Source organism: Macaca nemestrina, chromosome 3, assembly GCF_043159975.1.
Source record: "Macaca nemestrina isolate mMacNem1 chromosome 3, mMacNem.hap1, whole genome shotgun sequence".
Lineage (NCBI taxonomy): Eukaryota > Metazoa > Chordata > Mammalia > Primates > Cercopithecidae > Macaca > Macaca nemestrina.
The window spans coordinates 24,660,459-24,677,470 of NC_092127.1; the positions used below are offsets into that span (position 1 = coordinate 24,660,459).

The window sequence follows — 17,012 nt, forward strand, 5'->3', positions numbered from 1 at the left end:
CTGAGGTGGGTGGATCATCTAAGATTGGGAGTTCGAGATCAGCCTGACCAACATGGAGAAACTCCGTCTCTACTAAAAATACAAAATTAGCCGGGGGTGGTGGTCAATGTCTGTAATCCCAGCTACTCAGGAGACTGAGGCAGGAGAATCACTTGAACCTGGGAGGTGGAGGTTGTGGTGAGCCGAGATCGCACCACTGCACTCCAGCCTGGGGACAGAGTGAGACTCCATCTCAAAATAAATAAATAAAATCAAAATAAATACATAATCAAATAATCCCATATTTCCATCAATCAGCATTCAACATTCATTAGGATTTCACTAATTCCTGTTTTCTCCTCCTTTTAATTGCTGTCATTGAGGGGGAAGTACCCACTCCAACAAATATGGGTATAATCTTAGATAACCTTTATTATATTTAACAAAACAAGCAATGCTTCCTCCTTGGTATTATTTTATTCTTAATATGTATTGAAAATTCCCCAAGTGCCTTATAAAATGTCTTTTTGGCCAGGTGCCATGGCTTACGCCTGTAATCCCAGCACTTTAGGAGGCAGAGGTGGGTGGATCACCTGAGGTCGGGAGTTCAAGACCAGCCTGGACAACATGGTGAAACCCCATCTCTACTAAAAATACAAAAATTAGCTGGGTGTGGTGGCACGTGCCTGTCATCCCAGCTACTTGGGAGGCTGAGGCAGTAGAATCACTCGAGCCTGGGAGGCAGAGGTTGCAGTGAGCCTAGATTGTGCCATTGCACTCCAGCCTGGGTGACAGAGCAAGACTCCATCTCAAAAAAAATTAAAATAAAATAAAATGTCTTTTTTTTTTTTTTGAGACAGAGTTTCGCTCTTTTTGCATGAACCACCGTGCCCGGCCAATAAAATGTCTTTTTAAAGTTGGTTTGTTCAAATCTGGATTGAAAGAAGTTTTATGTTTTACATTTAGAAATTTTATTGGTTTCAACTAAAAAAATATCATTGCCTTGTTGAGTAGAGTAGGTAACTGTCCTGTATTATTTCACACATTTCTGTGTCATTTCCTGTGTCACTTAACTTATTCCTTGACCCCCATATTTTCTGTAAACTGAGAGTTAGTTATAAAGGCTTGCTAAATTCAGATTTAACTTTTTTCTTGACAAGAATAATTCATAGATGATGTAGTGTACAGTTGACTCTTGAACAACATGGGTACAAGCTGAGCAGAGCCACTTATACAGATTTTATTCTGCCTCTGCTACCTGAGACCAACTTCTCCTTTTCTTCCTCAGCCTACTCAACCTGAAGATGACGAGGATGTAGAGCTTTATGATCTACTTCCACTTAATGAATAGTAAATATATTTTTCCTATGATTTTTTCCTTTTTTCTTTTTTGAGACAGGGTTTCTTTCTGTCACCCAGGCTGGAGTGCAGTAGCACAATTATAGTTCACCGCAGCCTCAGCCTCCTGGACTTAAGTGATCCTCCTGCCTCAGCCTCCCAAGTAGCCAGGACAACAGGTACTCACCACCATGCCTGGCTAAATTTTAACATTTTTTATAGAGGTAGCATCCCACTATGTTGTTCAGGTTGGTCTCAAACTCCTGGGCTCAAGTGACCTCCCATAGTGCTGGGATTACAGGTGTAAGCCTCTGTGTCCAGCCTTCAGCATTTTTTTTTTTTTAATTTTTTGCCTTCCTGAGCTGTAAACATCCACTTTTAATAAGGATTTAACTTTCTCATATCAGAAACAGGGCTTGGTTGCCCTTAATATTGTTACCAGTTCTCTAGTTCTGTTCCTCAACGTATTTGATCCAGGTATCTGCCTTATACAACAGCCTCCTGGTGACCATCTCCCTAATAAGACATGTAGATAAAACCTACTTGACTCACCCCACTGGCCTGCACAACCCACAGGGGACTGTATACATTTGCTGCAAGGACTACCTCTCATACAGTGTGACCCCACGAAACTCATGCCTGCTTACCTCAAATCCACCAACTAGAATGCCCCTTGGGAAATGCACTGGACCCCAATAAAGGCCTTGGCCCATTGGTCTCTCTCTCTCTCTGGCTCCTCAACCGCTAGGTGAGCAGCACTGCCCCTGCAGCCTTCTCATCAGCCCTCAACAGTACTGTCTTCTCTCATGGACCTGTAATAAAACTGTTTCTGTTATTTAATGTGTTTTTGTTGCGTTACCTCCTCTATGTCAAACTCTACTAACACATGGGCTTAACTTTTCTCCTGGTCAGGGCTCTCCTACAGAGTGGCTGTCTTGGCATGAATAAGCTGGAAATAGGTCCGACAAGAGCCACAGGGTGTTTGTCAGTATAAACAAGTTTCCTGTGAGAGGGACTCCTGGTCACAGATTGGATACTCAGGCATTAGGCCATCCACTAGGATAAAGAAATATCCCATCAAAGGCACCCTGTAAATATCCACTACCAAATCCCCTGGAGTTGGGGCAGGGCAGGGCTGGAGGGTATAGCCACTCTCTGGAGAAACCCCAAGATCAAATAAGAGAGAAATATACTACCTCTCTGACCTTACTCCAGTATTTTTCTTTACTCACTACTTGTCACCGGCTTCCTTGCTATTATTACAGCTTGACAGTCCCTTCCCCATACACTTTCTCAAGCCATGCACTCTGAAATGAAATTTGATGAGGATCTATTTCCAAGCCTATTCCCTCAACTCAAATGTTTGCTCAGATTCCACGTTCTCCAAGATACCTACCCTGACCACCCACCTCACATAGCTAACTCTCCCTCATGCACAGCACTCTCATACAGGTGACATTGACCTGCTTTTCCCTATCACCACAGTATCTGATCAGCATCTAACACACTACAGCAATTCTTTGTGTTTACTATTTTATTGTTTCCTTTCTCCCCTCCAGGAAGTCTGCTGCTTAAGGATGGAAACCTTTGTTTTGCTCATCTAATACAATTCCAAATTGCAGGCAGATGTTCAGCATCCCTAATCAAAACACATAAAATCAAAATGCTCCATAATCTGAAACACTGAGTGCTGCCATGACACCCAAGTGGAAAATTCCACACCCTACACTTTTGCTTTCTGAGGGTTCAACGTACACAAACTTTGTTCCGTGTAATTACCTGCAGGCTGTGTGTATAAAATGAATTTTTTCTTTCAAATTGTGTCCCATCCCCAAGATATCTCATCGTGCATAAGCAAATATTCCAAAATCCCCCCCAAAATCTGAAAGCTGAAACACTTCTGGTTGCAAGCATTTTGGAAAAGGGATACTAAACTAAGCTTTGATTAGTCAGTAAAATAAACAAAGTCCAAACACTAGGGCTACAAAAGATCTTAAAGGATTATGAAAAACAGTGGTATCCAAGCATCAAGAATCAGACTGATATCAGACTTGTCAAAACCATCAAGTTTTAAAAATTAAAATGATTCCAAATATTCTCTTTAACTGCCATCCAAATGTGGGAAAAGTCATTTGCAAATTTGTAGTCTGACAAACTTTACAATGCTGCAACATTTGGGTTGATGATACCCCAAAATGAAAAGATAAAGAGGAAAACAGAGGCTTAAACCAAGAAAGAAGCTAAGAGTAGAGGTCAATTCCTAGAATGGTAGTGCCTGGAAGTAGTCACGAGTGTAGTTGGTGTAGGTTGGCCAGTGATACACAGAAAGAGAAAAAGAGCTGTTAGAGATTACTTATGGATTGTGCACAGGTAAGTATATGTGGGGAAAGTATTTAAACAAAGTGAAATCTTCATTAACCACAAAAATAAGTCAGTTGTTTCAAGTGACACACACAAAAGAACAGAAACAAATTATGAGAAATATGGAGGTAAACAGAAGAATCCACTAAAAAGAAAGGTATGTGACAAGTATGATATTCATATAATGTATGCAACTTTAAATAATTGTCTTAACTAAAAAAAAAATTATAGGCAATTTGAAAACATTTTATTAGACATGTTAAGTAACATAATTCTAAAATATTTTATCTTAGAAATCAAAGCACTTGACAATTGATATTCATAGACTAAATATATGAAAGTGGCATTATGAACATCTTTTTATAGTTGCCAAAAATTTAGGAGAAAAATCAACTCTGGTTTTCAGTGGTAAAACTTAAAGATTCCAGAAATGAGATTAAATTTACTGGCTAAGTTACCTACAAAAACTGAAACAGACTCATTTACCAATTCCTTCTTTCAGAATCTGATACTGAGCAGATTTTAAGAGGTTCAGAATCTGTTCCAGTATAGAAATAAGGCCAAAGGGCTTCTGTGAAAGAATCATTAAAAGTATAGAGAACAGACCTATCATTCATATTATAAAAGGAAAGATCGCCCAATTCATAGTCCAGAAAAATACCAATCTTACTGGGTTTTACTACTGGCAGAAGCCGGGTTGTCTTAGGACCTGATGCAACATAACCACTCTTCATGTATCGCCCAATTGCCCAGAATCCACCCAGAACTGATGGCTGATCCTGCCAGTTCCTAAGAAGACAGGCTTGACACACACCTAATATCCATTTAGGTTTGTTTCCCACTTCTACCTCCCAGTAATGTCGCCCAGAACTCAATCGCTGAGAGCCTAGGACAGCAGGGCAGACATAAAATCTCTTTGGGTTATAACAAATGTTTGGTTTTGTTCTTCCATATCGCACAGCTTTTCTATCCTCAGAGACAATAAGTTGAGGATGTGCTGTGTCAAGATCTAGGATCACATCTACTTGAAATGGCTCGATAATTCTGTCCAAGCCAGAATATTGAGGAGGAAGACTGAAACCATATTTTGTTAAACTAAATGAAAAGAGTTCAGGACGTTTTAGATTTTGATAACTGTGGTGCACACTCTTAACACGTGTCAGTAATTCCAGGTTTGACTGCACAGACTTGCCCTCTACCTCCCTCAGTAGATGTTTTAACGTGGAAACATAATCTGAAAATTTTACAAGGTTTTCATTTAGTTTTTCTAAAATATTCATCTCTTCATCTTGTATCTGCCTAAGAATAGTCTCTTGCTCGTTCTGTAAAAACAATCTAATTTGCTCAAACTCAGAATTTATTTCTTCCCTCTTATATTCTACCTTCTTTTTCAGCTCCACTGATTTGCTGCCTTGCAGAATTATCACTTTTTCAACTCGTTCTATATTATTCTTCAAGGGCTCAATGCTACCTTCTAGAATTTCTCTGTGATAAGAGGCAGCTTTCTTAACAGGGCAAATGTAGTGCTTCTGGTGTTTAGTGGAGAAACTGCACTGTGTACATAAGATCTCTAGATCCTTCAAACAGAAGAGGGTCAGGAACTGATTGTGTTTTTCACACATGGCATTCTCTTTCTGTCTCTTTCTCTTGCTCCTCCTAATATGGAGTTGTTTAGCAATTTCAGTCAAATTACGGAGCTGGGGGTTCCTCCTGAAGCTCTTGTATGGAAAGCAAAAACGGCAGACAGGACAGGGAAAGGTATCATCTAGATCCTTCCAGGATACATTGAGGCAGGAGCGACAGAAGTTGTGCCCACAGTTGATGGTCACTGGGTCTTTCAAGTACTCCAGACAGATGGGACAGCTAGACTCCTCTTGGAGGTTCACCAGAGCCGTCACGAGTTCCATTGAGCTGCGAACAAAGGTAGTGCGTAAGGTAAGCTCCCTCTGGTCAGTGTGAAGGAACTGTGAAAAGGAAGTTGGGCTGAACTTGTCCGGCCTCCGTAGAACGCAAACCCACTGAGAAGTGGATACCCCTCCCAGACCTTGTAGATTGATCAGGTTTAGGTTTCACTGGCCTGGCATGCTGATGGCACCCACTGGAGTCTTGTTTAGTCCCCTGCTCGTTCACTTGGAGGATAATAATTCAAAGCTTACAGCTCTATTATAGATCAGCCCATCTGAATCTACCTGTAATGATTTTCTTCTTCAATAAACTAGCCACAGGTTATAATACGCAGTCATTCCTGTGGATGAGAAAAGATTTTTAATTTCAAAATCTCCTGGATTTGGAATCACAATATAATAATTTGTTCAGGCAAGAATCATCACTAACTATAAAAACTACCGGGTAAAATGTTATGGGGGAATGATATTCACATTCTCAAAATTTTACTCTAGGATTATATTTTAATTACAAAGAGAAAAATAAGTACCTTTATAATGTAGAGAATACCACCTTATCCAATGATGGGGCAAACTGATGACCTGCAACGGGGAGCAAAGCATTACCATCTGTGGAGAACTTGTGCAGAATATATATATAAAATACATAAGATTCTATTATATTATATTATTATTTATATTACATATAAAATTCTATTTTATATAACATACAATTGTTATTATTTTTTGAGATGGAGTTTCGCTGTCACCCAGGCTGGAGTGCAATGGCACAATCTTGGCTCACTGCAACCTCTGCCTGCTAGGTTCAAGTGATTCTCCTGCCTCAGGCTCCCAAGTAGCTGGGATTAAGGGGCCCGCCACCACGCCTGGCTAATTTTTGTAGTTTTGTTAGAGACGGGGTTTCACGCTGGCCTCGAACTCCTGACCTCATGTGATCTGCCTGCCTCAGCCTCCCAAAGTGCTGGAATTACAGGTGTGAGCCACTGCACCTGACCTATAAAATTATATATAAAAATGTATGTATGTATATATAATAGTGAAGAAATCCAAATCATACAAGATTCAACATGAAAATGGTTCTTAACAGCACAAATGACAACAGTGCTGGGAAAAAAAGCAGGTTTTTTTTTTTTTTTTTTTTTTTTTTTGAGACAGGATCTTGCTGTGTCTCCCAAGCCAGAGTGCAGTGGTATGACCATGGTTCTCTGCAGCCTCAGCCTGCAGAGTAACCGTGACCACAGGCTTGTGCCACCAGGCCCAGCTAATTTTTAAAATATTTTGTAGAGATGGGGGTCTCTCTATGTTGGCCAGGGTGGTTTTGAACAATCCTCCCACCTTGGCCTCCCAAAGTGCTGGGAGTATAGGTGTCAGCCCCTATGCCCAGCCTGTTTCCTTACATATGAGGAAAAACAAACGAACAAAAAAAGCAATTCATTCTCTTAGCTTAGATTCTAGACTGAGAAAAAAAAAAGTTGTAATAAAGTGGACAGTATAGGACAAAGTGAAAAAATGGAGGATGTACTCTTTATTAGATATTAGTAATACATCAAAGTTAAGCTTCCTGAATTTCCTAACTGCACCATAGCTACAAAAGAAAATGTCCTCATTCTTAGGAAATACATGCTTAAATATTTACTGGTGAAAGGATCATGATCCTTATAAACACCTCTCTTTTCCTTCAGGTCACCTCACAACTCCTATCTGCTGCTCATCAATCTGACTGCCTCCCACCCCACCCTCTAGTCTCTCATTATCCCATCTCTTTACTTTCATAGAACTCAATCATACTTGAGATTGTTTTCTTCAGGTATTTGTTTCTCTTTTGGCCTTAGCTGGTGAATGAGATAGACTGGAAGTGGGTACTTAGTCTACCTTATTCATAGGGAGGTAGTAGAAAATCAGTAAAGACCTTCAAGAAAGTGAATCATGAACAAGTGGATACATGAATGAAAAAAATCCAAAAATAATACAAAAAGAGAATAATGTCAATGTTATAAAACATAAAATTTAGGTTGGGAGACTGTTCAAAATTAAAAGAGAGCCCCACTGCACTCAGCCCATTTCAGAATTATTCTAGTATGAATAGAATCATTCATCTTAGATTTAATGAAACAGGAGCTGGGCGCATTAGCTCACACCTGTAATCCCAGCATTTTGGGAGGCCAAGGCAGGCGGATCACTGGAGGTCAGGAGTTCAAGATCAGTCTGGCCAACATGGTGAAACCCCATTTCTACTAAAAATACAAAAATTAATTGGGCGTGGTGGTGCTTGTCTGTAGTCCCAGCTACTTGGGAGGCTGAGGTGGGAGAATCACTTGAATCTAGGAGGTGCGGTTGCAGTGAGCTGAGATCACAGCACTGCACTCCAGCCTGGGTGACAGAGCATGTCTCAAAAAAAAAAAGAATGAAAAGAATTAATGAAACAGGTTATATGTAGTTGTCACAAATTTTAAGATCTACTCCTCACCCATTTCATTCCAACACACTTCAGCAGAACACACAGCTACATCAGGCTTAGGGTCCTGAAGGAACTGTGAAAAGGAAGTTGGGCTGAACTTGTCCTGCCTTCCTATATACACCTGCAAGTAATCCCAGTCTATAGGTAAATTCACTCCTTTTCCCTTTGACTCCGAATTACTTACCAGATCTTCTGGCCACTGCCATCCATGTGAGTGCTCTTAAATAGCTGTGCTAGGTCAGTGTGCGGATGGTAGAAACGGACTGGTGAAAGTGCATTCTCTAACATACACTGACTTACAGCTGTATCTTCCTCTGATCTAGTAGGGTTCAGAATCTAACCATTCTATGTAAATGTCTCATCTTTGCAAACACTATTTCCTTTACCTAGAGGATCCTTTCCTCACCTTTTCCTCAAGACTGATCTCTCATATTTGGAAACAGCTCGAAAGTCTCCTTCTCTGGTAAGGTTTACTATGTGTCAGGAACAGTGCTTCCCACAAAATAACTGATCTCCTTAATTAAACCCTCACAACAAACATGGAGATCTGTCATAGGCCCTGAGTGTACTTCTCTGGTCTCCTGAATAGGCCAAAAATTTCACTATGACCACTCTATCTAGGATATTTCTTATGGTTGTGTTTGCAGGAAGTATCCTTGAAAGAAGACATAAAGTGTCAATTTGGGACAAAGAACAGGTTTGCTAAAAAAATAGGTTCCCAAGCTCGGGGTTCACTGGCTATGATGGAAACCTACATTGTGTATGACATGTACCATGGTCCCTCTGCACCACCTCTGTGGGACTTGGGAGGCATGGGGAACCAACACCAGCATGATGCACATGCTGCCAGCTGTGCCAGGAGTAATGAAGTTCTTTGTCTCCAATCCAAGAGTGTTATATCTTCTGAAAGTATCCATTAAATATTAACAGGATAACTTAATAGCTTGTGAGTAAGGTAAAACCCCAAACCCTGAGAGTTTTGTTATTATCTTTAATTACAAACATGGAATGTAAATGTAATGATTTGGCCAGGCGTGGTGGCTCATGCCTGTAATCCCATCACTTTGGGATGCCAAGGCAGGTGGATCACCTGAGGTCATGAGTTCGAGACCAGCCTGGCCAACATGGTGAAACCCCATCTCTACTAAAAAATATAAAAACTAGCTGGGCATGGTGGCACGTGCCTGTAGTCCCAGCTACTCAGGAGACTGAGGCAGGAGAATTGCTTGAACCCAGGAGGCAGAGGTTGCAGTGAGCCAAGATACTGCCACTGCACTCCAGCCCTGGGAACAGAGCGAGACTTAGCAAAACAAACAAAAAAAGTATAATGATTTGATAGGCTTATCCAAAGTCCTAATACTAACTGATGTGACTACTGGTGTGATACTAAATCACTAAGCACACTGTTTTTGTTTTGTTTTGTTTTGTTTTGTTTTTTTGTGAGACAGAGTTTTGCTCTCATTGCCCAGGCTGGAGTGCAATGGCGCAGTCTCGGCTCACTGCAACCTCTGCCTCCTGGGTTCAAGCAATTCTCCTGCCTCAGCCTCAAGTAGCTGGGACTACAGGCACACACCACCATGCCCAGCTAATTTTTGTATTTTTAGTAGAGATGGGTCTCACCATGTTGGCCAGGCTGATCTCGAACTCCTGACCTCAGGTGATCCACCCACTTCAGCCTCCCAAAGTGCTGGGAACTGGGATTACAGGCGTGAGCCACCGTGCCCGGTCTCTCTCTCTCTCTTTTTTTTTTTTTGAGACAGAGTTTCACTGTTGTCTCCCAGGTTGGAGTGCAATAGCATGATCTCAGCTCACTGCAACCTCTGCCTCCCAGGTTCAAGCAATTCCCCTGCCTTAGCCTCCCCAGTACCTGGGATTACAGGTGCCTGCCACCATGCCCGGCTAATTTTTGTATTTTTAGTAGAGACGGGGTTTCGCCATGTTGGCCAGGCTGGTCTTGAACTCCTGACCTCAAGTGATCTGCCTGCCTCAGTCTCTCAAAGTGAGACAGATGAGAAAGTCTCTACAGATGTGAGCCACCACGCCCGGCCTAAGCACATCATCTTTTTTTCATATTCACATTAGTGCATAGCCTTGAAAACCTTTATTAAAGTGCTTCATATAGCATTCTGTTTAACCCACCCAGATGGATATCCACAAATTGTTACTATATCAAATAGTCTAACGATGGGAAAATCAAGATTTTTAAACTTAAAAAAAAAAAAAACTCGTAAGATGATGTAAACAGATATCACACAAATTATTAGGTAGCAGTCTCTAATGGGATGGGTGTTTCACTCCAACATTTACTTACCTAGATCTGTATGTCATTGATCAACTAACTTAATTTCTCTGAGTCTGTTTCTATTTCAGAAAGCTGAAAGCATTAAATGAAAAAACCGTGTAAGGATAGTACAGTGCCTGACCCAGAACAGATGCTCACCGAGTGGCACTGTGCAGAAGAACGAGCACGGCAGGCCTAAGGCTGCCACCCTTAGAAGGCTGCTTGCAAGGCTGCTACTTGGCTCATGCCTGACAACTTTGATTTCCAGAATTTATAAGGAACTTATGAGGAAATGGGTCCTGCCATTCCCTTGTAAGAATGGCTCACTATTAGCCGGGTGCGTGGCTCACGCCGTAATCCCAGCACTTTGGGAGGCCAAGGCGGGCAGATCACCTGAGGTCAGGAGTTCAAGACCAGCCTGAACAACGTGATGAAAACCCGTCTCTACTAAAAATACAAAAACTAGCCGGGTGTGGTTGTGCATGCCTGTACTCCCAGCTACTAGGGAGGCTGAGGCAGGAGAATCACTTGAACCCAGGAGGTGGAAGTTGCAGTGAGCCGAGATCGCACCATTGCACTCCGGTCTGGGCAACAGGAGCAAAACTCTGTCTAAAAAAAAAAAAAAGAAGAAAAAGAAAAAACAATGGCTTACTACACCTACACCTACAGTGTTTATACAAACAATGAGGTTTATGATGAATAGCTGCTTTCCTTCTGAGAAACTAGAATTTTGATATAAGCTAGGTGGAGAAGCCTGCATGATCTCTTCTCAGTGAAAATTCTGGAAAGACAAATCTTTAATGAGTATCCTTGGTAGACAACAGTTCACTCATTTATCACTTTGTCTCCAGAGAAATTAAGCAGGTCCTGTGTGACATCACGTAGAGACGACTCTTGGAAGCTTATGCTCTGTTTCTTCCAGACTTCATCCCACACACCCTTTTCCTTTGCTGGTTTTGCTTTGTATCCTTTCACTATAATAAACCATAATTGTTGGCCAGGCATGGTGGTTCCCATCTGTAATCCCAGCACTTTGGGAGGCTGAGGCAAGAGGATCAATTGAGGCCAGACATTCAAGACCAGTCTGGGTAACAGAGCAAGACCTCATCTCTACAAAATTTTATAAAAATCAGCCAGGCATGATGGCATGTGCCTATAGTCCCAGCACTCGGAAGGCTGGGGTGAGAGGCTGTCTTGAGCCCAGGAATTCAAGGCTTCAGTGAGTCATGACTGTGCAGTTGTACTCCAATCTGGATGACAGAGCAAGATGTCATCTCAAAATAATTAGGTTATAACCTCAAATAATACTATGCTGAGTCCTGAGGTCATTTTAGCAAATCACCAAACCCGGGGTTGGTCTTGGGGATACTAACACAAGTATTATTACAAAATCTTATAAAATTTCCAAGTGAAAAGAACATTTAGAAATCTAGTCAAACTGCCTCCATTTATGTCATTAACTGTTGTAGTATATATATTATAATGTTATTTAGGTCTAAAACTACTGTATCTCTCATTTTTCTTTTTTTTTTTTTTTTTTTGTTTTTGAGACGGAGTCTTGCTTTGTCACCCAGGCTAGAGTGCAGTGGCCGGATCTCAGCTCACTGCAAGCTCCGCCTCCCAGGTTCACGCCATTCTCCTGGCTCAGTCTCCCGCGTAGCTGGGACTACAGGCGCCCGCCACCTCGCCCGGCTAGTTTTTTGTATGTTTTAGTAGAGACGGCGTTTCACCATGTTAGCCAGGATGGTCTCGATCTCCTGACCTCGTGATCCGCCCGTCTCGGCCTCCCAAAGTGCTGGGATTACAGACTTGAGCCACCGCGCCCAGCCTTCATTTTTCCTAATTAGAAAAGGTGTTAACTGCTTATAGCAGTAGTTGGGCCAAAAGTATCATGTACATTCCAATTTTGAAGGGACAGTAAGGTATTATTACATCTTAAAAATTATATTTTTCAATAATAAGAAATTAAAATAAAATAATGTGTCCTTTAACTCTTCCCACCTTCCAGTTTAACATTTTCATAAATAACAATGTCATTGCATAGGCTCCTAATCCTTATTTCAACACACCATGTTTAATGGATGCTTTGGGGTTGGGTAAATTTGAAGAGGCAGTTTTAAGCATTCTGAACAAAGCTGTACAGCCAATACGTTGCAAAATATGACTGGAATTTTTTAAATTATAAGAAAGAACCACATTGCTATAAAAAAGGATATTTCATGGACGGGTGCAGTGGCTCATGCCTGTAATCCTAGAATTTTGGGAGGCCGGCGGGGGGGGGGAGTGGATCATGAGGTCAGGAGTTCAAGACCAGCCTGACCAACATGGTGAAACCCTGTCTCTACTAAGAATACAAAAATTGCCGGGCGCGGTGGCTCAAGCCTGTAATCCCAGCACTTTGGGAGGCTGAGACAGGCGGATCACGAGGTCAGGAGATCGAGACCATCCTGGCTAACACGGTGAAACCCTATCTCTACTAAAAATTACAAAAAACTAGCCGGGCGAGGTGGCAGGCGCCTGTGGTCCCAGCTACTCGGGAGGCTGAGGCAGGAGAATGGCGTAAACCCGGGAGGCAGAGCTTGCAGTGAGCTGAGATCCGGCCACTGCACTCCAGCCTGGGCGACAGAGCCAGACTCAGTCTCAAAAAAAAAAAAAAAAAAAAAGAATACAAAAATTAGCCAGGTGTAGTGGCATGCACCTGTAATCCCAGCTCCTCGGGAAGCTGAGGCAGGAGAATTGCTTGAACCCAGGAGGTGGTAGTTGCAGTGAGCCAAGATCATGCCACTGCACTCTGTCTTGGGCGACAGAGTGAGAATCCGTCTTTTTTTTTTTTTTTTTTTTAAAGTGTATTTCATTTAAAATAAAAAAGTGCAGGGAACATTCCTGCATAGATGCGGGAACTCAATGGTCTGTCCTTCCCCACACACTCCAGCTTCCCCCAACCCATCTTCCAGACTCAGGCAATGAAGTTTATAAAGAACAGCATTGTAAGCCACCCTTCCCAGTCCGAGCTATAAACATTAGCCTACTATAGTAACTATCTTCTGATACCTGAAGACAGGGCCCCTGTCTCCCAGCACCTATGGGAGAGTTGGGGCTTGACTTCCTTCAGTGCCAGTGAGCAAACCCGGGTGTGTTTCACGTGACCCAACCACCCCTTTCCCACTTTTTGTAATTTTTCACTTCCCTGACTCTACTGAGCCCCTACTCACTACCTTCATTCCCCAGTTCCCCTTTGAAACACTTGGTTACCTCTGTACAAATCACAGTTGAGTTCTGTTCATGCTGAATTCTTCTCCCTATTGCAATAGTACATTACTGATTAAAATCTGTCCTTATGACTACCCAGTGTCTGGCTTTATTTTTGACATGCTCTGTCTCCTCAGTCAATTCCATAACTCTATAGCTTCCAAACACAAATCCAACCCTACAACCTTCCGATTTCCAATGGAATGGCTTTTCTTACTCTTAAGTATTACAAGACTCACCAACATCTGGACTTTACTCTTTTCCTGGCTCCACATATCCGATCATACAGCAGACTGTAGTTGATATTTTTATATTTATTTTTGTCAACCTTTGGTTAAGGACACTGGAGAGTTCAGTTCGAGGTCTGAATTCTTCCTTGTTTTCCTCAAAACTGAATTACCAACTCAGATTCTTATGCTGGTGTTCGGTGTGTGTTCAATAATTATTAGGCTAATAAATCAAACCTGTGGTAGATTCCCTACTCTCAAAATTCAACCTTTACTGCTTGAGATCTTGTCACATTAAAAAAGAAAAAATTCAACCTCTACTACCTAATTCATTTTATTTTTTGAGACAGGATCTCACTCAGTTGCCAAGGCTGGAGTGCAGTGGCGCGATCTCCATTCACTGCAACCTCTGCCTCTGGACTCAAGCGATCCTTGCACCTCAGCCTCCCGAGTAGCTGGGACCACAGGCACGCCCCACCATGCCCAGAATTTTTTTTTTTTTTTTTTTTGTAGAGACGGGGGTCTCACTATGTTGCCCAGGCACCAGCGTGAGCTAGAACTCCTGGATTCAAGTGATCCTACCGCATCGGCCTCCTCATGTTGGGGGTTACAGGTGTGAACCACCGCGCCTGGCTCCTACTCTGATTCTTGTGCTAGTCCACAGTGCGGGATCAATGAATCAAATTGAATCAAAATGAATCAAATGAATCAAACCTGTGGGAGATTCCCAGCTCTCCAGATTCAACCTCTATTACTTTAGATGATACGAAACGTTAAGTGAGCCTAAACTTTCTCATCCGTAGCAGTTTCCTAACAGCCAGATCCTTGTGAGGACGGAAGGAGACGAAATCCGCCAGAGAAGTGCTGGCGCTGTAGGGTGGTAGATCCTTCCTTAACGTCCCCACTATAATTTTTGGAGATCACGTGGCCACTTCCCAAACTGGTGTTCAGATCAGAATCTTCATCAAAGTTCAATCATCGGGGTCCCACCACCTCCGCGGCTAAAACAGAAAACGGCGGCTCACGCCTGTAATCCCAGCACTTTGGAAGGCCGAAGCGGGTGGATCACCTGAAGTCGGAAGTTCGACACCAGCCTGGCCAATATGGAGAGACCCTGTCTGTACTAAAAATACAAAAATTAGCCGGGTGTGGTAGAGAGCGCCTGTAATCCTAGCTACTCAGGAGGCTGAGACAGGAGAATCGCTTGAATCCGGAAGGTGGAGGTTGCAGTGAGCCGCGATCGCGCCACTGCACTCCAGCCTGGGCGACTGAGCAAGACTCCGTCTCAAAAACAACAAAAAAAGGATCCACACACAGCCTGAGCTCAGTCGTGGACAGGTCGCGACCCCCAGGTGTGGGCACAGCTGATACTCAGGCAGCCCCTGCCCAGTTAAGGAGGCCTCCCGCCAGGCCCTACTGCGCCTTTCCTGCGGCCCTCCCAGCTTACCTGGAGCAGCTGGACCGGCGGTTCAGGCCTGATGCCGTGCAGGACCCGTGGAAGCCCGCGGGACGCAGAGCGGAACCCCCACACAACCCTGGGCGACTTGGTTTTCGAGTTTCGGGCGCACAATTGACCGGCGCGGTGGTTGGCTGCTCCACCGGAAGTGGGCGGGAAGGGCCTGAGCATGCTCAATGCCCCAGGGTGCAGGGAGAGTGGGAAGAGTGTGAGGAGAGCCTGGGGCGGCTCCCTCCGTCGTGGGGGCCCTGTCAGCGGGTCATTTAAATCACAATGGCCATCTTTTCAGATTTTTCATTCCTATGAGCAACTTTTTTTTTTTTTTTGAGACAGGGTCTGGTGCGGTCTTGGCTCACTATAGTCTCGACCATCCAGGCTCAAGCGATCCTCCTACCTTACAGGCGCGCGCCACCACGCCCGGCTGATTTTTGTATTTTTTTGGTGGAGGCTGGGTTTCGCCATGTTGCCCCGGCTGGTCTCGGACTCATGGGCTCAAGCGATCCGCCTGCCTTGCTGTGAGCCACCACGCCCGGCCAGGGTGGTTAGTTTTAACGTGCAAGGGGAATAATCAGCTCTTTGGATCAGTTTACGTCTCCGGTTGAGAGGCTGCGTAGTTACCACCCTGGAAATTAGGTCCCACCCTACCAACTCAGACTCACCAAGGTGTCTCCTGAGGAATTGATGTTTAAAGTAGATTTTAAGGGACGATTATGAGTTTGTTGGACGAACTCGAGGGCAAAATCTTCAAGGCTGAAGGATGAGTAATTGTGAGGAGCCTCTTAAGTCTTATAACTTGGTAAATAAGACACTGAAAGAGGCTAATATTTGCAGAAGAAATCATAGAATTGGCATAGCATTTTTTTTTTTTTTTTCGAGACGGAGTCTCGCTCTGTCACCCAGGCTGCAGTGCAGTGGCGCGATCTCAGCTCACTACAAGCTCCGCCTCCCGGGTTTACGCCATTCTCCTGCCTCAGCTTCCCGAGTAGCTGGCACTACAGGCGCCCACCACCGCGCCTGGCTAATTTTTTCTATTTTTTAGTAGAGACGGGGTTTCACCGTGTTAGCCAGGATGGTCTCCATCTTCTGACGTCGTGATCCGCCTGCCTCGGCCTCCCAAAGTGCTGGGATTACAGGCGTGAGCCACCGCGCCCGGCCGGCGCACTTTTCTGTTTAAAACTTAGGGCTACTTGGCCAGGCTTGGTGGTTCACGCCTGTAATCCAAACACTTTGGGAGGCCAAGACTCGCGGATCACCTGAGGTCGGGAGTTCGAGACAAGCCTGGCCAACGTGGCGAAACCCCATCTCTACTAAAAATACAAAAAATTAGCCGAGCATGGTGGTGCATCCCTGTAATCCCAGCTACTCGAGAGGCTAAGGCAGGAGAATCACTTGGACTGGGGAGGCGGAGGTTGCAGTGAGCCGAGATTGGGCCACTGTACTCCAACCTGGGCAACAGAGTGGGACTCAATCTCAAAAAAATAAAACAATAAAATAAAATAAATAAATAAAAAAACTTAGGGCTACCTTCCCAGAAAAATACCCTCCTGTGATGAAGTCTGAGATTTGATGGAAGAGTGGGAAGTAGGAACAGGGGACAAGTGAAATCTTCAAATCTTGACATCTTAGTGCAGAAGATGCAATCAGAGAGGATGATAAAGGCTGTAGTCAGGAGGACACTGACTGCATCTGGAGTCTGACCAATAGTACGAAGGAAAGGAAACTCCAAAAGCTTAAGGCTGAATGGGGCCAGACTCCACCA

The 17,012-nt window shown here is 43.5% G+C and overlaps 1 protein-coding gene across 3 annotated transcripts; it reads right to left on the reverse strand.

Annotated features, from left to right (window-relative positions):
- Nucleotides 1–3,914: 3,914 nt before the first annotated feature.
- On the reverse strand, nucleotides 3,915–15,356 carry LOC105466729 (tripartite motif-containing protein 60). 3 transcript variants are annotated; one of them, XM_011715844.2, is made up of 4 exons: nucleotides 15,245–15,356; nucleotides 6,113–6,164; nucleotides 5,868–5,923; nucleotides 3,915–5,589 (listed from the first exon to the last, which is right to left on the reverse strand). In XM_011715844.2, the coding sequence occupies exon 4, from the start codon at nucleotides 5,583–5,585 to the stop codon at nucleotides 4,161–4,163; it is 1,425 nt and encodes a 474-aa protein (XP_011714146.2). In that variant the 5' UTR covers nucleotides 5,586–5,589; nucleotides 5,868–5,923; nucleotides 6,113–6,164; nucleotides 15,245–15,356; the 3' UTR covers nucleotides 3,915–4,160. The 3 variants fall into 3 exon arrangements, with proteins under 3 accessions (XP_011714146.2, XP_011714144.2, XP_011714142.2); XM_011715842.2 differs by having other exon boundaries at nucleotides 5,723–5,923; XM_011715840.2 differs by lacking the exon at nucleotides 15,245–15,356 and adding an exon at nucleotides 14,512–14,797 and having other exon boundaries at nucleotides 3,915–5,923.
- Nucleotides 15,357–17,012: the final 1,656 nt, after the last annotated feature.